This window comes from Anguilla rostrata, chromosome 8 (genome assembly GCF_018555375.3).
Source record: "Anguilla rostrata isolate EN2019 chromosome 8, ASM1855537v3, whole genome shotgun sequence".
NCBI lineage: Eukaryota > Metazoa > Chordata > Actinopteri > Anguilliformes > Anguillidae > Anguilla > Anguilla rostrata.
The window spans coordinates 24105400-24121286 of NC_057940.1; the positions used below are offsets into that span (position 1 = coordinate 24105400).

General features: G+C 45.2%; 2 protein-coding genes across 2 annotated transcripts in view; both read left to right on the forward strand.

Annotated features, from left to right (window-relative positions):
- Positions 1-133: 133 nt before the first annotated feature.
- On the forward strand, positions 134-5121 carry LOC135261168 (uncharacterized). Its single transcript, XM_064347184.1, has 2 exons — positions 134-457; positions 3266-5121. The coding sequence occupies exons 1-2, from the start codon at positions 373-375 to the stop codon at positions 4324-4326; spliced, it is 1146 nt and encodes a 381-aa protein (XP_064203254.1). The 5' UTR covers positions 134-372; the 3' UTR covers positions 4327-5121.
- A 478-nt stretch (positions 5122-5599) lies between these two features.
- ahdc1 (AT hook, DNA binding motif, containing 1) overlaps positions 5600-15887 on the forward strand; it is a 41343-nt gene continuing 31055 nt past the window's right edge. The window contains exon 1 of the mRNA XM_064347181.1: positions 5600-6196. The gene's annotated coding sequence lies outside the window, so the exon portion shown is untranslated. The remainder of the gene's footprint in view (positions 6197-15887) is intronic.

The window sequence follows — 15887 nt, forward strand, 5'->3', positions numbered from 1 at the left end:
CTCTTTATTTGTCCCACGCACATTGAAGACTGACAGGTGTGGGCGGGGACAGATGCAAGAGGGCAAGCAATGTGTGTTTGCTCCTATAGCCAGATGTACAGCTCCCACGCTCACAAGCACACATGCACAAACACACACACACACATATGCACACACACACACACACATATACACACACACACACACACCTTTTCCTTTCTGCCTTTTCTAAGCCACTCCCTTTGTCCTTTTCACATACAGCCTACTCCCCAGAGGACTGTGAGTGATCCTCTGTTTGTGGGGGTCCGTTCATTGTGTTTTAGTCTGTAAATTTATTTTATTTTATTTTATTTTGTTTTATTTTTGTGGTTGTATGTGGTGTCTTGATCAGAAATGGCAGAGTTCCTGGACCATAACTCTCCCTTCTCCATCTCTGAGGGAATCTACTACATACTGGTGGCTAGCCTGGGAATCCCATGTAAGTACCACTCTTCAGATACTCCACATAATGGCACCCACTCACCCACTTTCTCTCTCTGTCTCTCTCTCTCTCACACACACACACACACACACACACGCGTGTGCTCATTAACATGCGCTCACAAACACCCACACACACCACATGCGTGCTAACACAGCTGCGAACCCTATTGAAAGGATGCAAGAAAACTGTATGTGGCGAATGGAGGATTAGAGTCTGTTTATTATGGTGCCGAGCATGACGTGCGCAATGTGTGAGGAGAACTCGGAACCAGTGGCCAAATGAGCAGTCGATAAAGACGTGTGGAAATGCGCACTCAGTATAGTGGTCACTAATGTGCTGCAACAGGTCTGATGTTATTCAAGCTGAAATGTGTGAGCTGTCCATCTGCTATTGAAATCCAGCATGATGCACACTGCATAGCCAAGGGACAGAGAGAGAACATAGGAGAGCAGTACACTGAGCTATCAAACACGACATACAAAAATGCATGTATATGCATACATACATGTATCTTTGTACTTGCTTTTCAAGTCCCCACATGACACAGAGATCAGAATTCATAAGAAAGAGGATTAATCCAGATCATATCCTCCATTAGACCATTAGAGACAACAGCATGTAGAGTAAGAAGTGGATCCATTTTCCTTCTTTCTGCAGAAGGCACCTCCTGTCTTGATTGTCGACCCTTGATGGTTAATTTCAGTACTGCTATGAGGGTGGCAGTGTTTTATAATGGTTAGGGAAGTGAGCTTGTGATCCAAAGGTTGCAGATTTGATTCCCAGCACATTGTTGTTTTACTCTTGAGTAAGGTACTTAACCCAAATTGCTTCAGTATGTATCAGCTGCATAAATGGATACTATGTAAAACTGTCATATATTGTCAATGTAATAGGCTGCATTGTCACTGTGCAGAAGTTGGACAAGAACATCTAAAAAACCAGTAATGTACTAGCACAGCTACAACCAACTTACACAGGCTGATACTTTCGAACACAAAGAGAAATGATGACAGAAACAAATATAGAGTATTCACATCTGTAGACGACCACAGTCATAATCTAAATACACAAATGTCATCTCCCACAACATAGGTGTAGTAGTGCCGTTGTTCAGTGTACGTGTGTGAGTGTGTGTATGTGTCTGTGTCTGTGTAACTGTATGTGCCTACAATATTGGGTGCACAAACTGAATGAGATAGAAAGTATGGCTCCTCTCTTGGTAAACACTGATATTGAATGGAAAAGTCACCGTTTCCATCTACAGTGTACAATTGCATGATTGTTGTGAAGCAACCACCCATTTAAATGAGCTGTAACGAGACTGCAGAAGCTGTTCCGAAGTCTTTAGTGTCTCTGATCAACATTCACTGAGATGTACTCAGTAATGAAGGCACATATACAGTGAGCTCCATAATGTTTGGGGCAGACATTTTTTCTTGATTTGGCTCTGTACTCCACTGTTTTAGATTTGCAATCAAACAATGCACGTGTGGTTAAAGTTCAGATTCTCCATATGCACCATAAAGTTTGGGACAAGTCAGGTGTGTTCAATTGCTTCTTTAGTGCAGGTATAAGAGAGCTTCCAATATCTAGTTTTAATTCAAGGCTTTAGATTGCCTGGCGTTTTCAGCATGGGGACCAGAGTTGTGCCAATGCAGAGACATAGGCCAAACCTTAGGCTAACCAAAATCAACTGTTTGGAACATCATTAAGAAGAAAGAGAGCACTGCTGAGCTCAGTAATCACAAAGGGCCTGCTATGCTAAGGAAGAAAAACAAATATGGCTTTGTCCCAAACGTTATAGAGCTCACTGTACATATATATGTATATGTAAACTGTTACTCCACAATGACTGTATACAGATAGTGCATATGGAAAAAAAAGTTTGGAATTATAATTCCTATCAGTGTAACCAATTACATGAATTTATTAAAAGCATTCTACAATTAGATAGTACAAATGGTTACAAATGACAATTTTGTAAAGAAAGATTGACATTTGCAAGGAAAAGGCTTTATCCTGAGCAATGTGCTTGTACAAGTTTATCAATTTATATCAACAGACATTCAACAAAGCAATTCAAGTGAAATGTCCAGATTTGAACATGCAGCCTTCTTGTTCAATGCCCCATTTAAGCATGCACAATCATTAAACATGCCATTTTATGTTGGGTATAGAGTTCAGAACAAAAGGTTTGGACCATAGACTTTCGGACATGAAGTAAGGAGTTGTTATTTCTTTCTCTTTGTGGACTGGAGACATTGCAAACATGTGTTCTCATGTCCTTACAACAGGGTTGAAGCCAATTCAATTAAAATGGAAAATAAATGTATGTAGATATGAATAAATAAATTCAGGAAATGCATAGAAATGTAAAAAATTAATTGAAAAATCTCTATGGCACATTATGGCCACTTTGCGATGAATAAATTGACAGGCTTGTAATGGAATCGACCCCAATCCTGCCTCAAAATGATTGTCTACTCTGATACAGCAAAATGGCTTTCTTATTGTGCTTGGATCTTTGTGTCACTACCTTAATCACATCTACCTTAAGATTAACACAAAGCCAAGTGTAAACAAAGTGCTTGGAGGAAATCTTTGCTTTTTAAAATATAATTATATAAAGATAGGCAGGATGAATGACTGATTTGTCATCTTATGACAAATTGACCAATCTCTCTCTCTCTCTCTCTTTCTTTCTTTCTTTCTCTTTCTCTCCCCCCGATACCACCTCTCCTTTATCTCTGTTTATCTCTCTCTCTCCCTCATTCATACCTCCCTCCCTCTGCTCACCTCTAGCAAACCTGCTGTCCATAGTGGTCCTCTGTTCCCAGCGCTGTGGCATGTCGCGCAGCACAGTGATCTACCTGGTTTCTCTGGCTCTCGTGGACACAGTCTTCATGGTCCTGGGGGGGCTGGTGGATGTTGGGGCCAGCTGGCAGGAGTCTGTGACCTCCCAGGCCCCTAACAGCCTCCTCTGTGGCTTCGTTACCTTTAACGAGCAGTGGACGCAGTGCAGCTCCCAGTGGATCGTCACCGCCTTCACCCTGGAGCGCTACCTGGTGTCCCGGGGGCGGGGCCCGAGACCGGGCCTCTCCTGCCGACTCTCCCGGTCGCAGGTGGCGCTGGTGCTGGTGCTGGCGTCCGCGTTCGGCTCGCAGGTCCTCAGCCTCCCCTACTGCTGGCTGTACCAGGCCCCGGAGGCGACGGACGAGGCCGAGAGCTGGACCGCCGTATCGCTGCTGTGGAGGAACGTGTCTCAGGTCCTGCTGTCGTCGCGGTGCCGGGTTCTCCACGCTCCCCGCGTCCCCGGCCTGGTCTGGTCCTACCTGCTGCTGTCCAGCTGGCTGCCCATGAGCCTGACGCTGTCTCTGAGCGTGCTCCTGTCCCTCCACTTCCACAAGCGCGCCCGCTCCCTGGTCGCCCCGCGCAGCAGCGCCCCCTTCAGGGACGCCGGGTCGCGGATGCGACGGTCTGGCCGTATCCAGGTCGTGGTGGCGCTGGTGATGGTCTTCCTCAACCTCCCCCACTATGTGACGCAGGGCATAATGGCCGTCCTGTTGGAGCAGGCCAGGAGGCTGGAAGGGGCTCTGGGGGTGGCGGTGGGCGCGGCTCTGATGCTGCAGTGGCTCAGCATGGTCATTCACTTCCTGCTCTACTGCTTCCTCTCATCCGGTTTCCGCCGTGAGACGCTCGCCCTCCTGAGGCGACTCTGCAGGTGCAGCGCAGTGTCTCGATACCCCTGGAGCAACCGCTGCACCCAGCGACCCCAGCGACCCCAACGTCCACCCACGAGTCAACCCTGTGAGGTGTGGCTGGTCCAGGAGGTTCCGGATGACCACGGAAAATGGCAGAGCTGAACATCGCACCCCCCCCCCCCCTCCATGCTAGAATGTTAGCAGGACGGGCTGAATGGGAGGTAATGGGACTTGAGGAGGATAGTGATTATGTTTTGGGTCATTGAACTTACCCTAAATGCAGACCGGGGTTAATTCTTGAAGCAAAATTTACAGCATTCTAATTTTAGTCCTTGGTTACCTGGGAAAAACTCACAGTACAGCTTGTTCTCAATGACTTCCTGTCCTTCAGAGACTTATGAGGAGTCTTACATGATTATCAAGCGTCCCTATATGAAACTTCCCTGACAGTCCACTAGATGGCAGAACGGACTCATTGTTGCTCGATCGCGCTTCTAGCCGCGAGGCTGTGACAGCGTTTTGAGCGCGCCCCAGGGTACAGCAGTGACGTGTGTGCATCCAACTCTTTTAACGCCTGTTTGAATGTGTGTGCATCAAGCATACACACGTGTAATTTTGTGTGTCTGTGTATCTAATTTTTGTACGCAGATGTTTATTTTTGCGTGTACAAGTGAAATGTTTGCATGTTTGTGAAGTAGCCTACATTTAAGCGCCAGTGTTGATGTGATAAAGGTAAACACAGCCAGCCTGGATATTGGATTTAATGCTCAAACGGATCGTGACATGTTCCGCCAAAACTCATATTTCATAAAGTATAGTGTGGGAAATACATTTACGGACAGGAAAATGCCCTGTAATAAATTATGTGATGAAAACAAGCAGAGACAAATGAGATCTCATTTTTTTCAAACGATTTAATTGATAAATTAATAGCTGTCACTAGATGACCCGTCGTACACAGTATGTTAAACATTAAAGGCCCTTGATGGCATCCCTGAATCTGGTTCGCCACACTCCAAAGATCTTTGGTTTTGCAAATTTTCCACTTTAAAAGAGTCCTTTTTAAGCTCATTAACTGGATGAGTCCCATGGTAATAGCAGAATGAAGCTCGTGAATCATCTACGGACAGTTGACCTGTAGGCAACAGAACACGAGCGCGCTTTAGGGGAACTCAAACACACTACGCAAGACTGTAATTATGATAATGTTGATGGTGGTGAACCGTTGATAACATTTCTTTGCACAGTACAACTGCGTGATCAGTTTTGTGCCCTGTGCTCGACCCGCTTCCCTTCATGCGCCCAGCTGCTCTTCACAGGTGAACATGTGCTGTGGTTTGGATTAAAAGGATAGACACTTGGTCTTTCATTTAAAAACCTAGTGGCTACTCTGACGCTACCCTGCATAAAAACTACACTTCCCAGTGCGCTTGGGAAGAAGAAAAAAAACTACGGGGTCCCGGATGCTACTGACAGCCAGACACGTCTGGAGAAGGTGGAACAGCGGTGGTGGGCAGATACCTTGCGAGTCGGAATTGCGGAGGGCGAGTAACATCGCATATCGGCTTTCTTCATTTCTCTCACCCTTTCCCTGCATCCCCGGGCGTTCTGTAGTGGGTGCAAGAGAGAACATAATTGATAATCGTGCTCTTTTCGAAGGGAACAGCAACATTAGTATTTGGTTTTGCTGGCTCCTTTTTTACTATTCTTTCTCCGTTTTCCCCGTTTTCTGGTGTTAGTTGTCATATGTGGTGATTTAAAAAAACAGAGGATCGTTTCCAATATAGCATAGTGGTGTGCTGACAGAAGAGGTAGGTTAGACACGCAGAAACAGAGAAGGGATATTTAAATACTCAGCGGGAAGAATGTCCTTCCCCGCCGGACTCTGATTATCAGAAAATGCTGTTTATGAAGGGTGGTATCGATGCCGACGGCTCTGTGACCCAGCCGAGGAAGCCAAGAGAAAAGATCGAGAACGTCGCCGCCGCTGCAGCAGACAACGTCGAAGCAAGCTCGAGCTCGGCGCTACCCGGTGAGTGCGCTGCGTCTTCTCACCGCGCGTTGTGTATATAACCAATATTTGCATACTTTTCAATCGGAGCCAGATGCGCGGCGTGCTGCGTTGCATTTCACGAGCAGTAGTATTTTTTTATTGAGGGAATTTTTATTAACCTCGTCGCTGCCATTCATATATGATGAGGTTCATGCAGTGACATGCACATTCCGTCCAACAGACGCATCTGGTCATTAAAAGGCTGGGTTAATTTTATATAAATATAAAACTGTGGAGATCATCCAAAACACATAATTACAATTTTTCTGGAGCCTGATTGTTTACCAGTGATTTGAGTTGTTATTTTAGTGATTTTTAGTTGTGAGTTTGATTTCATCAATATATTGTCTAATGATTTTCAAAAAATATATATTTTCATTTTTTTTTTTTTTTTTACTTCAAAACGCATTTTCTCAGTCTTGTTAATCATTGTGAATTAAGCTAAATTCTACCAGAAGGCCAATTAAATATTTATTGCAATTATATAATTGCTGTTACTAGATGCTATATAAATAAGACGAATTATGCCTATTCAATGTAATGAGGAAAGAAATGTATCCATTTTTATTTAAAATTTATGAATAGAGAAGACGCGAAGACAGGACGAATTTGACAGCTGTCTGTTGTAATTTTGAGAGGTACGTAGCTATGTGCAACTATGTCTATTTGTTTTTAATCCTCCTGTGTGTCCTGGCGTGATTATGATTGAAACGATAACAAAGAGACGCTGACCTAGACACCCCGTATACGGATGATTTTAAGATTACCAACTATCCTCCGAGACTCCGATTTTTTGAGTGACAGCCATCGTGGAGGGCAGTGGCCACGAGGCGGCAAGCTAATGATGACCTCGGCAGCGCGAGACGCCGCGCTCATTGTGGTGATAATAACCCCATTCCATCTGCGAGACATAGGCGCGCGATTGGCGAATGTTTGTATTGTGACAGCCTCTCTTATTCATAGCACACACCGTTGTGCGTAATAATACGCGCCTGGTCCGCGTGCGCATGTTTGTGGTATGCCTTGAATGGTCATCTTCAAACTATTATTTGTTCATCGGAGAGCTTGGAACTCACCTGAGTGTACGTTTACGTTTCTATATGCCGACTTTTTTTGCTGTCTCTCCCGGAAACGCCGCAGTCAACACACTAAAATATTGTTTCCCCCTGATTCTTCGGAGTAAAATCAAAACAGTTCATTACACGGAACGGATTCCTTTTTCATTGGTACTTTTTATGGATTTTCTAAAAACTAGCCCAGGTTTCATAAATATTCAGCTTTTTGCTTGCTGCAAAGTATTTTTTATGATCAGACATTATGGATTTGTATATTTGGCCAGTTTTGTGCGTGTTTGTTTGTGCGAATGAGTGAGTGCAAGTGAAAGTGTCCACTATGGCAGTAGTCTTCTGTGGCCAATCTGACAGCTCACATCTCCATGGCGACCTTTATTAAGAGGAAGCCTGGCTGGCCGGAGCAGCTGTAGCAGCTGATTGGCAGGGAGAGGAGAGACTGATGATTGGCCAAGGCAGACCTTGGCTGTGGCTGGCATGTCAGCAGTGTCTCTCTCCCTCTGTGGCTGTTGCCTGAACATACCAAGCTACTGAATACACTGAATTCTGGTGCCCAACACACCAATATATGAATGTGCTTAGATACCAGAGTCACTTACTGAACACACTGCAGCGAAAACCACTGCAGCATATTGCTGATACCCTGAGCTCTAGAACACTCTGCAGGCCAGCACCAATGCACTGAGCCATTCTACCAAACTGACTCACTGAAAACAGAACAGAACACAGAAGACCATTCCCCACACTCAGATTGCCCCCCCCCCCCCCATGATGATGTCATAACCAAGTCTTCTGTGGTAAGAAATGGGTTCCCTCCACCTTCAATCCCTCAGCAGATATGCTGTGTGTAGGAGTATCAAACTAATCATAATATCACTCATGCTGTGCGTGCTTGTGCATGTATGTTTGTGTGTATGACTGTGTATGTTTTGTGTATGTGTGTGTGTGTGTGAGATAGAGAGAGAGAGAGAGAGAGTGCACATGCATATGCTAAATGAAAATGTGTGTGTGTGAGAGAGAGAGAAAGAAAGAGAGACAGAGAGAGGCACAGTAACAGATGTGTATTATTGTTTATCACAAGGACACAGAGGCCTGCCTCACTCTTGGTTCGTTTTCCCTTTTCATTCTCCGTCTCTCTTTACTCCTCTTTATCCTCCTGGCTCTCCTCCCACCCCCCACCCCTCCTTCCTCTTGCTCGCTGTCTCTCCTTTGCCTCCCTGCCTGGTTGGTAGCAGCAGGTTTGAAGTCGACTGTGGATAGAAGAAGCTGTGACCCTTGACCCGTCTCTGCAGGGAGAGAGGTGGAGAGAGTGAGAGTGAGAGAGAGAGAGAGAGAGAGGGGGGAGGGAGGGAGAGAGAGAGGAAGGGAGGCAGGGTGAGGGGGGGTTCATTATCCAGACTGTGGTGCTGCAGGTGCTCTATACCTGCTCTGGCTCCTCGGTGCACACTAACGAGCGGGGTTTTAATGAGTGGGTCCAGCATCAGTTCAATTATTTAGCAGTGGAGGAGAGGCAGAGGTGCAGGCGCTCTCACGCAGACACGCGCAAACTTATATGCCCACACGTGATCACGCGCATGGACAAGTGAACATACAAACATGTACGCGTGTGATCACGTATGGACGCAAACACACATGCATTAAGGACACATACGCGCACACATACACGCATACATTCGGTAAATGTTTTGGACCACTGCACTAATTCCACCAAGTCAGTAAACTGTGTGTGTGTGTGTGTGTGTGTGTGTGTGTGTTTGTTTCTGTGAGTTTGTGAGGAGTGTTGGTATCTGTTTGAGGTGTTTGTTTCTATGTACATTAAGGAGTTTCCCAATTGTACAAATGATGTGCTAATTAGTGTAGTACAGCTGATGCAGCCTCATCTGTCCTGTGAATATGCTGATATGTTTTTGTTATAGTCGTATTACAACTGTTATTAAAAAGTTAATATTTGAATGTATTTTTTTAGTTTGTCTTATGCCTGTTTTAGTTTGTGTCACAATAATCTATTGACCTTGTGCAACCTGTTCTTGTTTTGGGATAAAAATTTGGGATACTGTTCTGATTTGGGATACAAAATTCTAATCACAATTGCTTGGTGTATATGTAGAGCTAATGAGTTTTGCAGTACAAAATCTAGTGTGATATTATAAGAGAAATACATTACTGAAACTGCCAGAGATTTTCAGTATCTTGATTTTCATCAAAATGCTGTGCTCTGAATTTGTTCTACTGAATTTTGTTAAAAATCGGTCTGTTAAAATCAAGATGGCAATCTTCATAGCAGATCTGGGGAGGATATAGTTTCAGAATTAAAATGTGTGTCTGAGGTTGCTGGAGATGTTAGGGCATGTGGGTTGTTGAGGAGGGTTTGGCTGGTTTTTGGATGTGGTCTGCATAGCTCCATTCTATCCTCTGCTGAGAGATGACTGCCCCCTGTCCTATAGGCATACTGACCTGTGTTTTTTTTTTCTGTTGGCTTTCCGAGCAGTCTTAACCAATCCTGATGTTTCTGCTAAATTCCCAGAGCTGGCAGTTCTTTAATGTATATTTCATACCAATAAATTCTGTTGAATAAGTCATTGCAACATTCTTGGAAAACAACATGTTGCTGGAATGCAAACATTTATGGAAAAGCGTAATGCAATATTGATGACAAATTCTGATCATTCAGAAAATGTTCTGAGTTAAAATGACTGGTAAAATGTGAACGTAAACCAAATAGTTTATGCAATTACGTTTGAACTGAATGAATCCAGAACTGAATGACACTGTTTCTTGCCACTTTGATTGAACTTAACTGCTGCAGAGCATAGAAGGATAGATCCCTTCACTTGTCACGATGAGCAAATACAGAGACCTGTTCTCGACTCTGTCCTTTTGCAGACATGCGCTGCTGTGAGTTCTGTTACCTTTCCTGTGACAGGGATGCCCTGACATGCAAAATAGCTTCTTACATTTGTGACCTAATGGAACACATCTTTTACTGAAACAATCTTGCAGTTCCTATATTTATTAAAGCATTTTCTCTTCAATATTTATATGGTTGTAATGTTATGGTTTCATATGTTTGTGACATATGCTACATATTAAAAATGAATAATTGACGAGATGATGGTAAGTGGCTGCCTGTTGTCTGCTGCTTATTGCACTTAACTGCAGTGACTTAACGGCTGTGACACCAGGAGCACATTCGGTGCAGTGCATGACATCACCCAAAACACTGCAGTGTCATGGCCGTAACCACCGCATGGAGTGTCAATGAACTGTGATCCAGTCAGTGTGCGTGCTTGTGTGTGTGTGTGTGTGTGTGTGTGCTTGTGTGTGTGTGATGGGAGTCAGTGTTTGTGAGTCATTACTACTACTGAGAGTGGAAATTATTCTTGCGCTTTTCAAAGCAAGCAACAATGAAGAGATTTGTTTTTTAATGTGGTTATTTGGTGATGTTGTCCATTTGACCACTGTTGGGTCACACATGACTGCTGTGGTGTGCTGAACTGTTATTTAGGAACACTATCCTGTTCCCTCATTCAAGGGCATTAACATGACGTAATCAAATCCTGTCATTCACATTGTTACTTATATTTTATGGTTGTTTGTGTTGATGAAATTAAGCTGGTTATTGGATATTTTAGCTTTAGTCCCAAATATTAGTTGAAGTTATTTTGATAATAAAACATCTTCTTGCATCTTATCTTTACATGATCTTAGATTCTATCCAGTTGACTTGGAGTCTGCTAGACAGCTATTTGTGTTCCATTTAGAACTACTAAAATGCCAGTCAGCCAAGTGTATCTTCGTTGAAACAAGGTTATCTGTAGTTATATATGTGCTGTTAAATAATATTGGCTGTTTTGCTAAGACCATGTAATAATATTCAAGAGAATGGCATTCCTGTTGGAAAATACAAGTGAATAGAGAAAAGGGGTGGATGTCACAAACAGACAGATAAATGGACAGAAAACAGAAAAACGACCAATCTGCTTTACCTGAAGAATCCGGAAGTGAGGGACGGTGAAGTACGGGAGTGTGCGTATGTGCGTGTGCATTAAAAGTGTAAGGAAATGTGTGGATTTACTACTTAATTATTAGACATAATGTCATTACTGCCTAATTGTAGTCACTTAATGTCCATTAAGGTTCAGAAATGTTTAATGTTGCTGATGAGCTTCTGCAATTAGGCACTAATTTGTGCGTAATATGTATTAATTGCTGGTCCTTCAGAGTTATTGAGTATTAAATTCAGGGCATTTGGTCCCTGAGGACTGTGTATGTGTGTTTGTGTGTGCATGTGTATGTGTGTGTCTTCATGTGTGTGTGTGCGCGGGCATTCTGTGTCAGACATGGTCCACAGTAATAATAATCTTGGTTATTAAAAAAGGTGTTATAAAGGTGCCTTTAACACAGAAAGCATGAGAGTTTCAGTAGAGTTGCAATGCCAGCTGATGAGGGTGTTGGTTGTGGGTAAATTTACCATGAGCGTTGGGACATTCTCTTGCTGTCGGGGCTCTTAGCAAAGGCGCTGGTGCTCCAGGTTGAGAACCTCAGGGCCCAGTCAGCCCCCCTCTCCCCCACACTCAGCTGTGGGAATGCTTTCTTTTCCCGTTTTGGGCGCTGTTCTAACCAGAGTCTCGCATACTCAAACTGACCGAAAACAGAAGGAGAGAAACCCAGGGGAGACCACGCACACGCTTCTGTTAGGCTGAGTTTACTGGAGCAGCCTGACATGACCGTCTTACTCTTTTCATGCACTCTTTCTCTCGTCTTCTTCTTCTCTTCCTCTGTCTCTCTCACTCTCTCTTTGCCTCTTTCATCTGTCTTTGTCCCTCTCTTCTCTCTGGCTTGTCTCTCTGTATGTGTCTCTGTCCCTCTCTTCGCTCTGGCTTGTCTCTCTGTGATGTGTCTCTGTCCCTCTCTTCTCTCTGGCTTGTCTCTCTGTATGTGTCTCTGTCCCTCTCTTCTCTCTGGCTTGTCTCTCTGTATGTGTCTCTGTCCCTCTCTTCTCTCTGGCTTGTCTCTCTGTATGTGTCTCTGTCTCTCTCTCTCCTGTTCACTCTGTATCTCACGTAACCAAACCACCAGCACCCCCCCACCCCAACCCCCCACACCCCGTCCAAGCTAACTGACTAACCACCAGGCCAGGCGTTGCTATGGAAACGGATAGTTTGAGATTAAGGATGATGAGAAGAGTACTGTGTGTGTGTGTGTGTGTGTGTATGAGTTTTTGTGTGTGTCAGTTGGTGCTTGTATTTCTGTAAGCATGTATAAGTTAAATTTCAGTATGTGTGTACGCATGGGTGTGTGATAATGCGTGTGTGTGAGTTGTGTGTAAGGGAGTGATTGTGTTTGTGTGTGTGTGTGAGTGTGTGCACTGCATGTCTGTGTGTGAATGTATGTGTATGTGTGTGTCTGATTATACGTGTGTGTGCATTTGATTATGCAGCGGTCTGTGTGTTCATACGTGTGTGAGTATGCATGTATGTGTGTGCATGTGTGTCTATGTGAGTGTGTGTTTGTGTTTACACATGTGAGTGTGTATATCTGTGTGCATATGTGTGTCTGTGTGTGCGTATTCATGCATAATAAAACACACATGCATAATCAAACACACACACGCACGCATGCATGCACGCATGCCTACACACACATACAAACACACGCACGCACGCACGCACACACACAAACACATGCATGCACGCATGCCTACACACACACACAAACACACGCACGCATGCACGCACACACGCACACGCACACACACAAACACACGCACGCACGCACGCATGCACGCATGCCTACACACACACACAATTCAGCTCATGGGGGATGTTGGGGTTTAGGCCTCCTCAGCACACTGACACAAAAGATAAATTTTTCATGAGAGAGAGAGAGAGAGAGGAAGAGAGAGAGAGGGAGAGTGAGCGCGAGAGAGAGAGGGAGGGAGAGTGAGGAGGAGAGAGAGAGAGAGAGAGGGAGGGAGAGTGAGCGGGAGAGAGAGAGAGAGAGAGAGGGAGGGAGAGAGAGAGAGAGAGAGAGAGAGAGAGATAGCTCACTGGCCACTCCAGTAGTTTCTGTCCACTAATGGTCAAGTACTGTGCAGTGGTAAGGAAGGAACCAGTGGATGTTTCAAACTCTGGATGGATGTAAGCAGATGTCTCACCGTTTTTACACAGGTACACGTGACAGGCCTTCACATCCGCGGCTGTGAGACGCCTGTGGGACAGGGCAGTCTGCTCTGCTTGCCTTCTGCTGTCTGGCTTCACCTTTGTGAGCAGCTCCAGCTGCAGCAGCGTGTGCGAGCGGAGATCTGGCCAATCTTGTGCGCCTTGTAGAAAAGTTCTCACGCACGGAGAGGTCAGAGCCTTGTTTGTCGGCTCCAGCGTGGACGTGGAAACTGCGCGGGCTGGGGGAGTCGGCGAGTTTCTTTTCCCAAATGAAACGGCGCTGCTCAGCCCCACAGAGACCACGGCCCGGCTCCTGTTATTTCTGTCTCGCCCGTTTCTCTGAATTTCGCTTTTTTCCCGTTTTGTTTCTCTCTCTCTCTCTCTCTCTCTCTCTCTGAGGTGCAGACCACCATACTGCTGCACTTAATGGAGAACTCCATCCAAGAATTATGTTTTTTTTTTCTGTGATGCTTATCGAGTATTTGTAGCCAGATTGAGAATTCCGGTCTGCGTTCTACAAGTCTAGAGCCAGTCCCTCCTGCCCCCGTCGATAATGCAAGTCCACCTGCTCTGAGTTTTTCATTAGAATGAATGAAAATAGCATGGTGTAAAATAGAACTTTGTTGACATAAGGAATTTATCATATCTAACATAATCTAATTAATTTTTCAGTAATACGAAACAGCAGGACAGCGTTAGAGTATGGATCTATCACCTCCCCCACTCCTTTCATGATTGACAGGACTCCAGATTGGTGATGTCACTGTGACAGGAAGTTCAGCAAGAAGCTCACAGGAAGTGAAGCCCTCGTCTTTCCTGTATTTTCATTAGTCCTTATGGAGTTATTTATGCTCAGCTATGAAAGATAATAATTAACTGACAGTCAAGTCTTTTCTGTCAGCGAGAGTAACTTGCATAATTAAAATGTTGAAAAATGACACGCTCCTGCTCCTAGAGTGATACGCTGTCTGTTGCCATGGTTTTTTGTTGTTGTTGCTGTTTGGTAATGTATTTAATATCTGTGTGATTGTATCTGTGAAACTGTAAAGAGAAATCTTAGAGTAAAAAAGGTTATATTATATTGCAGTTTCAGACATTAGCTTATTTAGAAAAGACCTCCTTAGTCACCTGCACTATACAGTATTTGTGTGGAGTCATCCTTGTCTGTTGACTCTGTTTTTTTGGCCAGCTACTACAGTGCACAGACAGACAAGAACTTTTCTATTTTCCTTACTGTCTCCTAAATAAGTATGACTTTATATGGAGCAGCTGAGCTGATGAGGTGGTGGGGGGCAGGTGGTGGAGGGCGGGGGGAGGGGGGTCACAGACCTGTGGCATCTCCTGTCCTTTTGCGTTAGGTGAGTGTTGAACTGACCGTGTGCAGGTGCAGCGCAGCGCAGTACGTCAGCCCAAATGATTTATTTGCTCAAACAGAAGTATTACGCTCCAGAGTGGTCTTCGAGTGCTTTCTGATGTCGGATAGGCGACAGTTTTGAATGGCAGCGGTGCGCTTGTGAGAGCGCTCTGGCTTTTAATGGTGTGCCCCGCCAGTGGCCTCCTGCACTGCAGTGCGCTGTTCCCCTGCCCCGGCGTGCCAAATCTGAGTGGAGCTGGAGACGCTGGAGAACGCGGCAGAGGCCCGTGCTCCAGCGGGGCGTTACCCCCCCCGCACGCTCAAATGGGGTTTCGGTCGCCGCGTTTTTCTCGCGGGGTTGACCGACGCGTGCGTGACGGGCCGCGAGCGCCTGAGGGTTGTTGGTTCGTATCTCGGGTGGGATGCCCGCGCTGCCGTGATGTCACAGTGGCAAAGCGTGGAGTCTTTTCCAGGAGCCCACGCTGATTCAGTTTAATATTTAAGTCTTCCTCTGTCTCTGTCACAGTCTGTTTTCCTCCTTCTTTCTCTCTGTCTGTCTATTTGCCTTTGTACTTATCTTTCGTTCTCCCTTCCTCTCCCTCCCTCGCTCCCTTCATCTCCCTTCTCTCTTTCATTCTGTCTGTATTTCTGTCTGTCTGTCTCTCTCTCTCTCTCTCTCTCTCTCTGTCTCTCTCTCTCTCTCTCTCTCTCTCCATCTCTGTCGGCTGGAAGTTAATGAGCCCCTCTCCCCCTGGGGAACACACACTTCCTCTGTCTCTGTCACTGTCACTGCCAAGGGAGTGAGGGGGAGAGAGAGAGTGGGAGAGTTGGAGAGAGAGAGATGAATAGAAAGAAAGAGAGAGGGGGAGAGGCTTGGAGATGTAGAGCGATAGAGAAGGACAGAGTGAAGGACTGGGAGATGGCTGCTTGATTCACCACTGCCTGTGAAGGACTGAAGAGAAAGAAATGAAATCCTGGGGAAGGATGGATGGATGTGATGGAGAGAGAGAAAGAGAGAGAAGGAGAGACCGAGGGAGAGCGAAAGGTGGGGGGGGGGAGAAATAGGGAGAGAGACGGAAGGACTG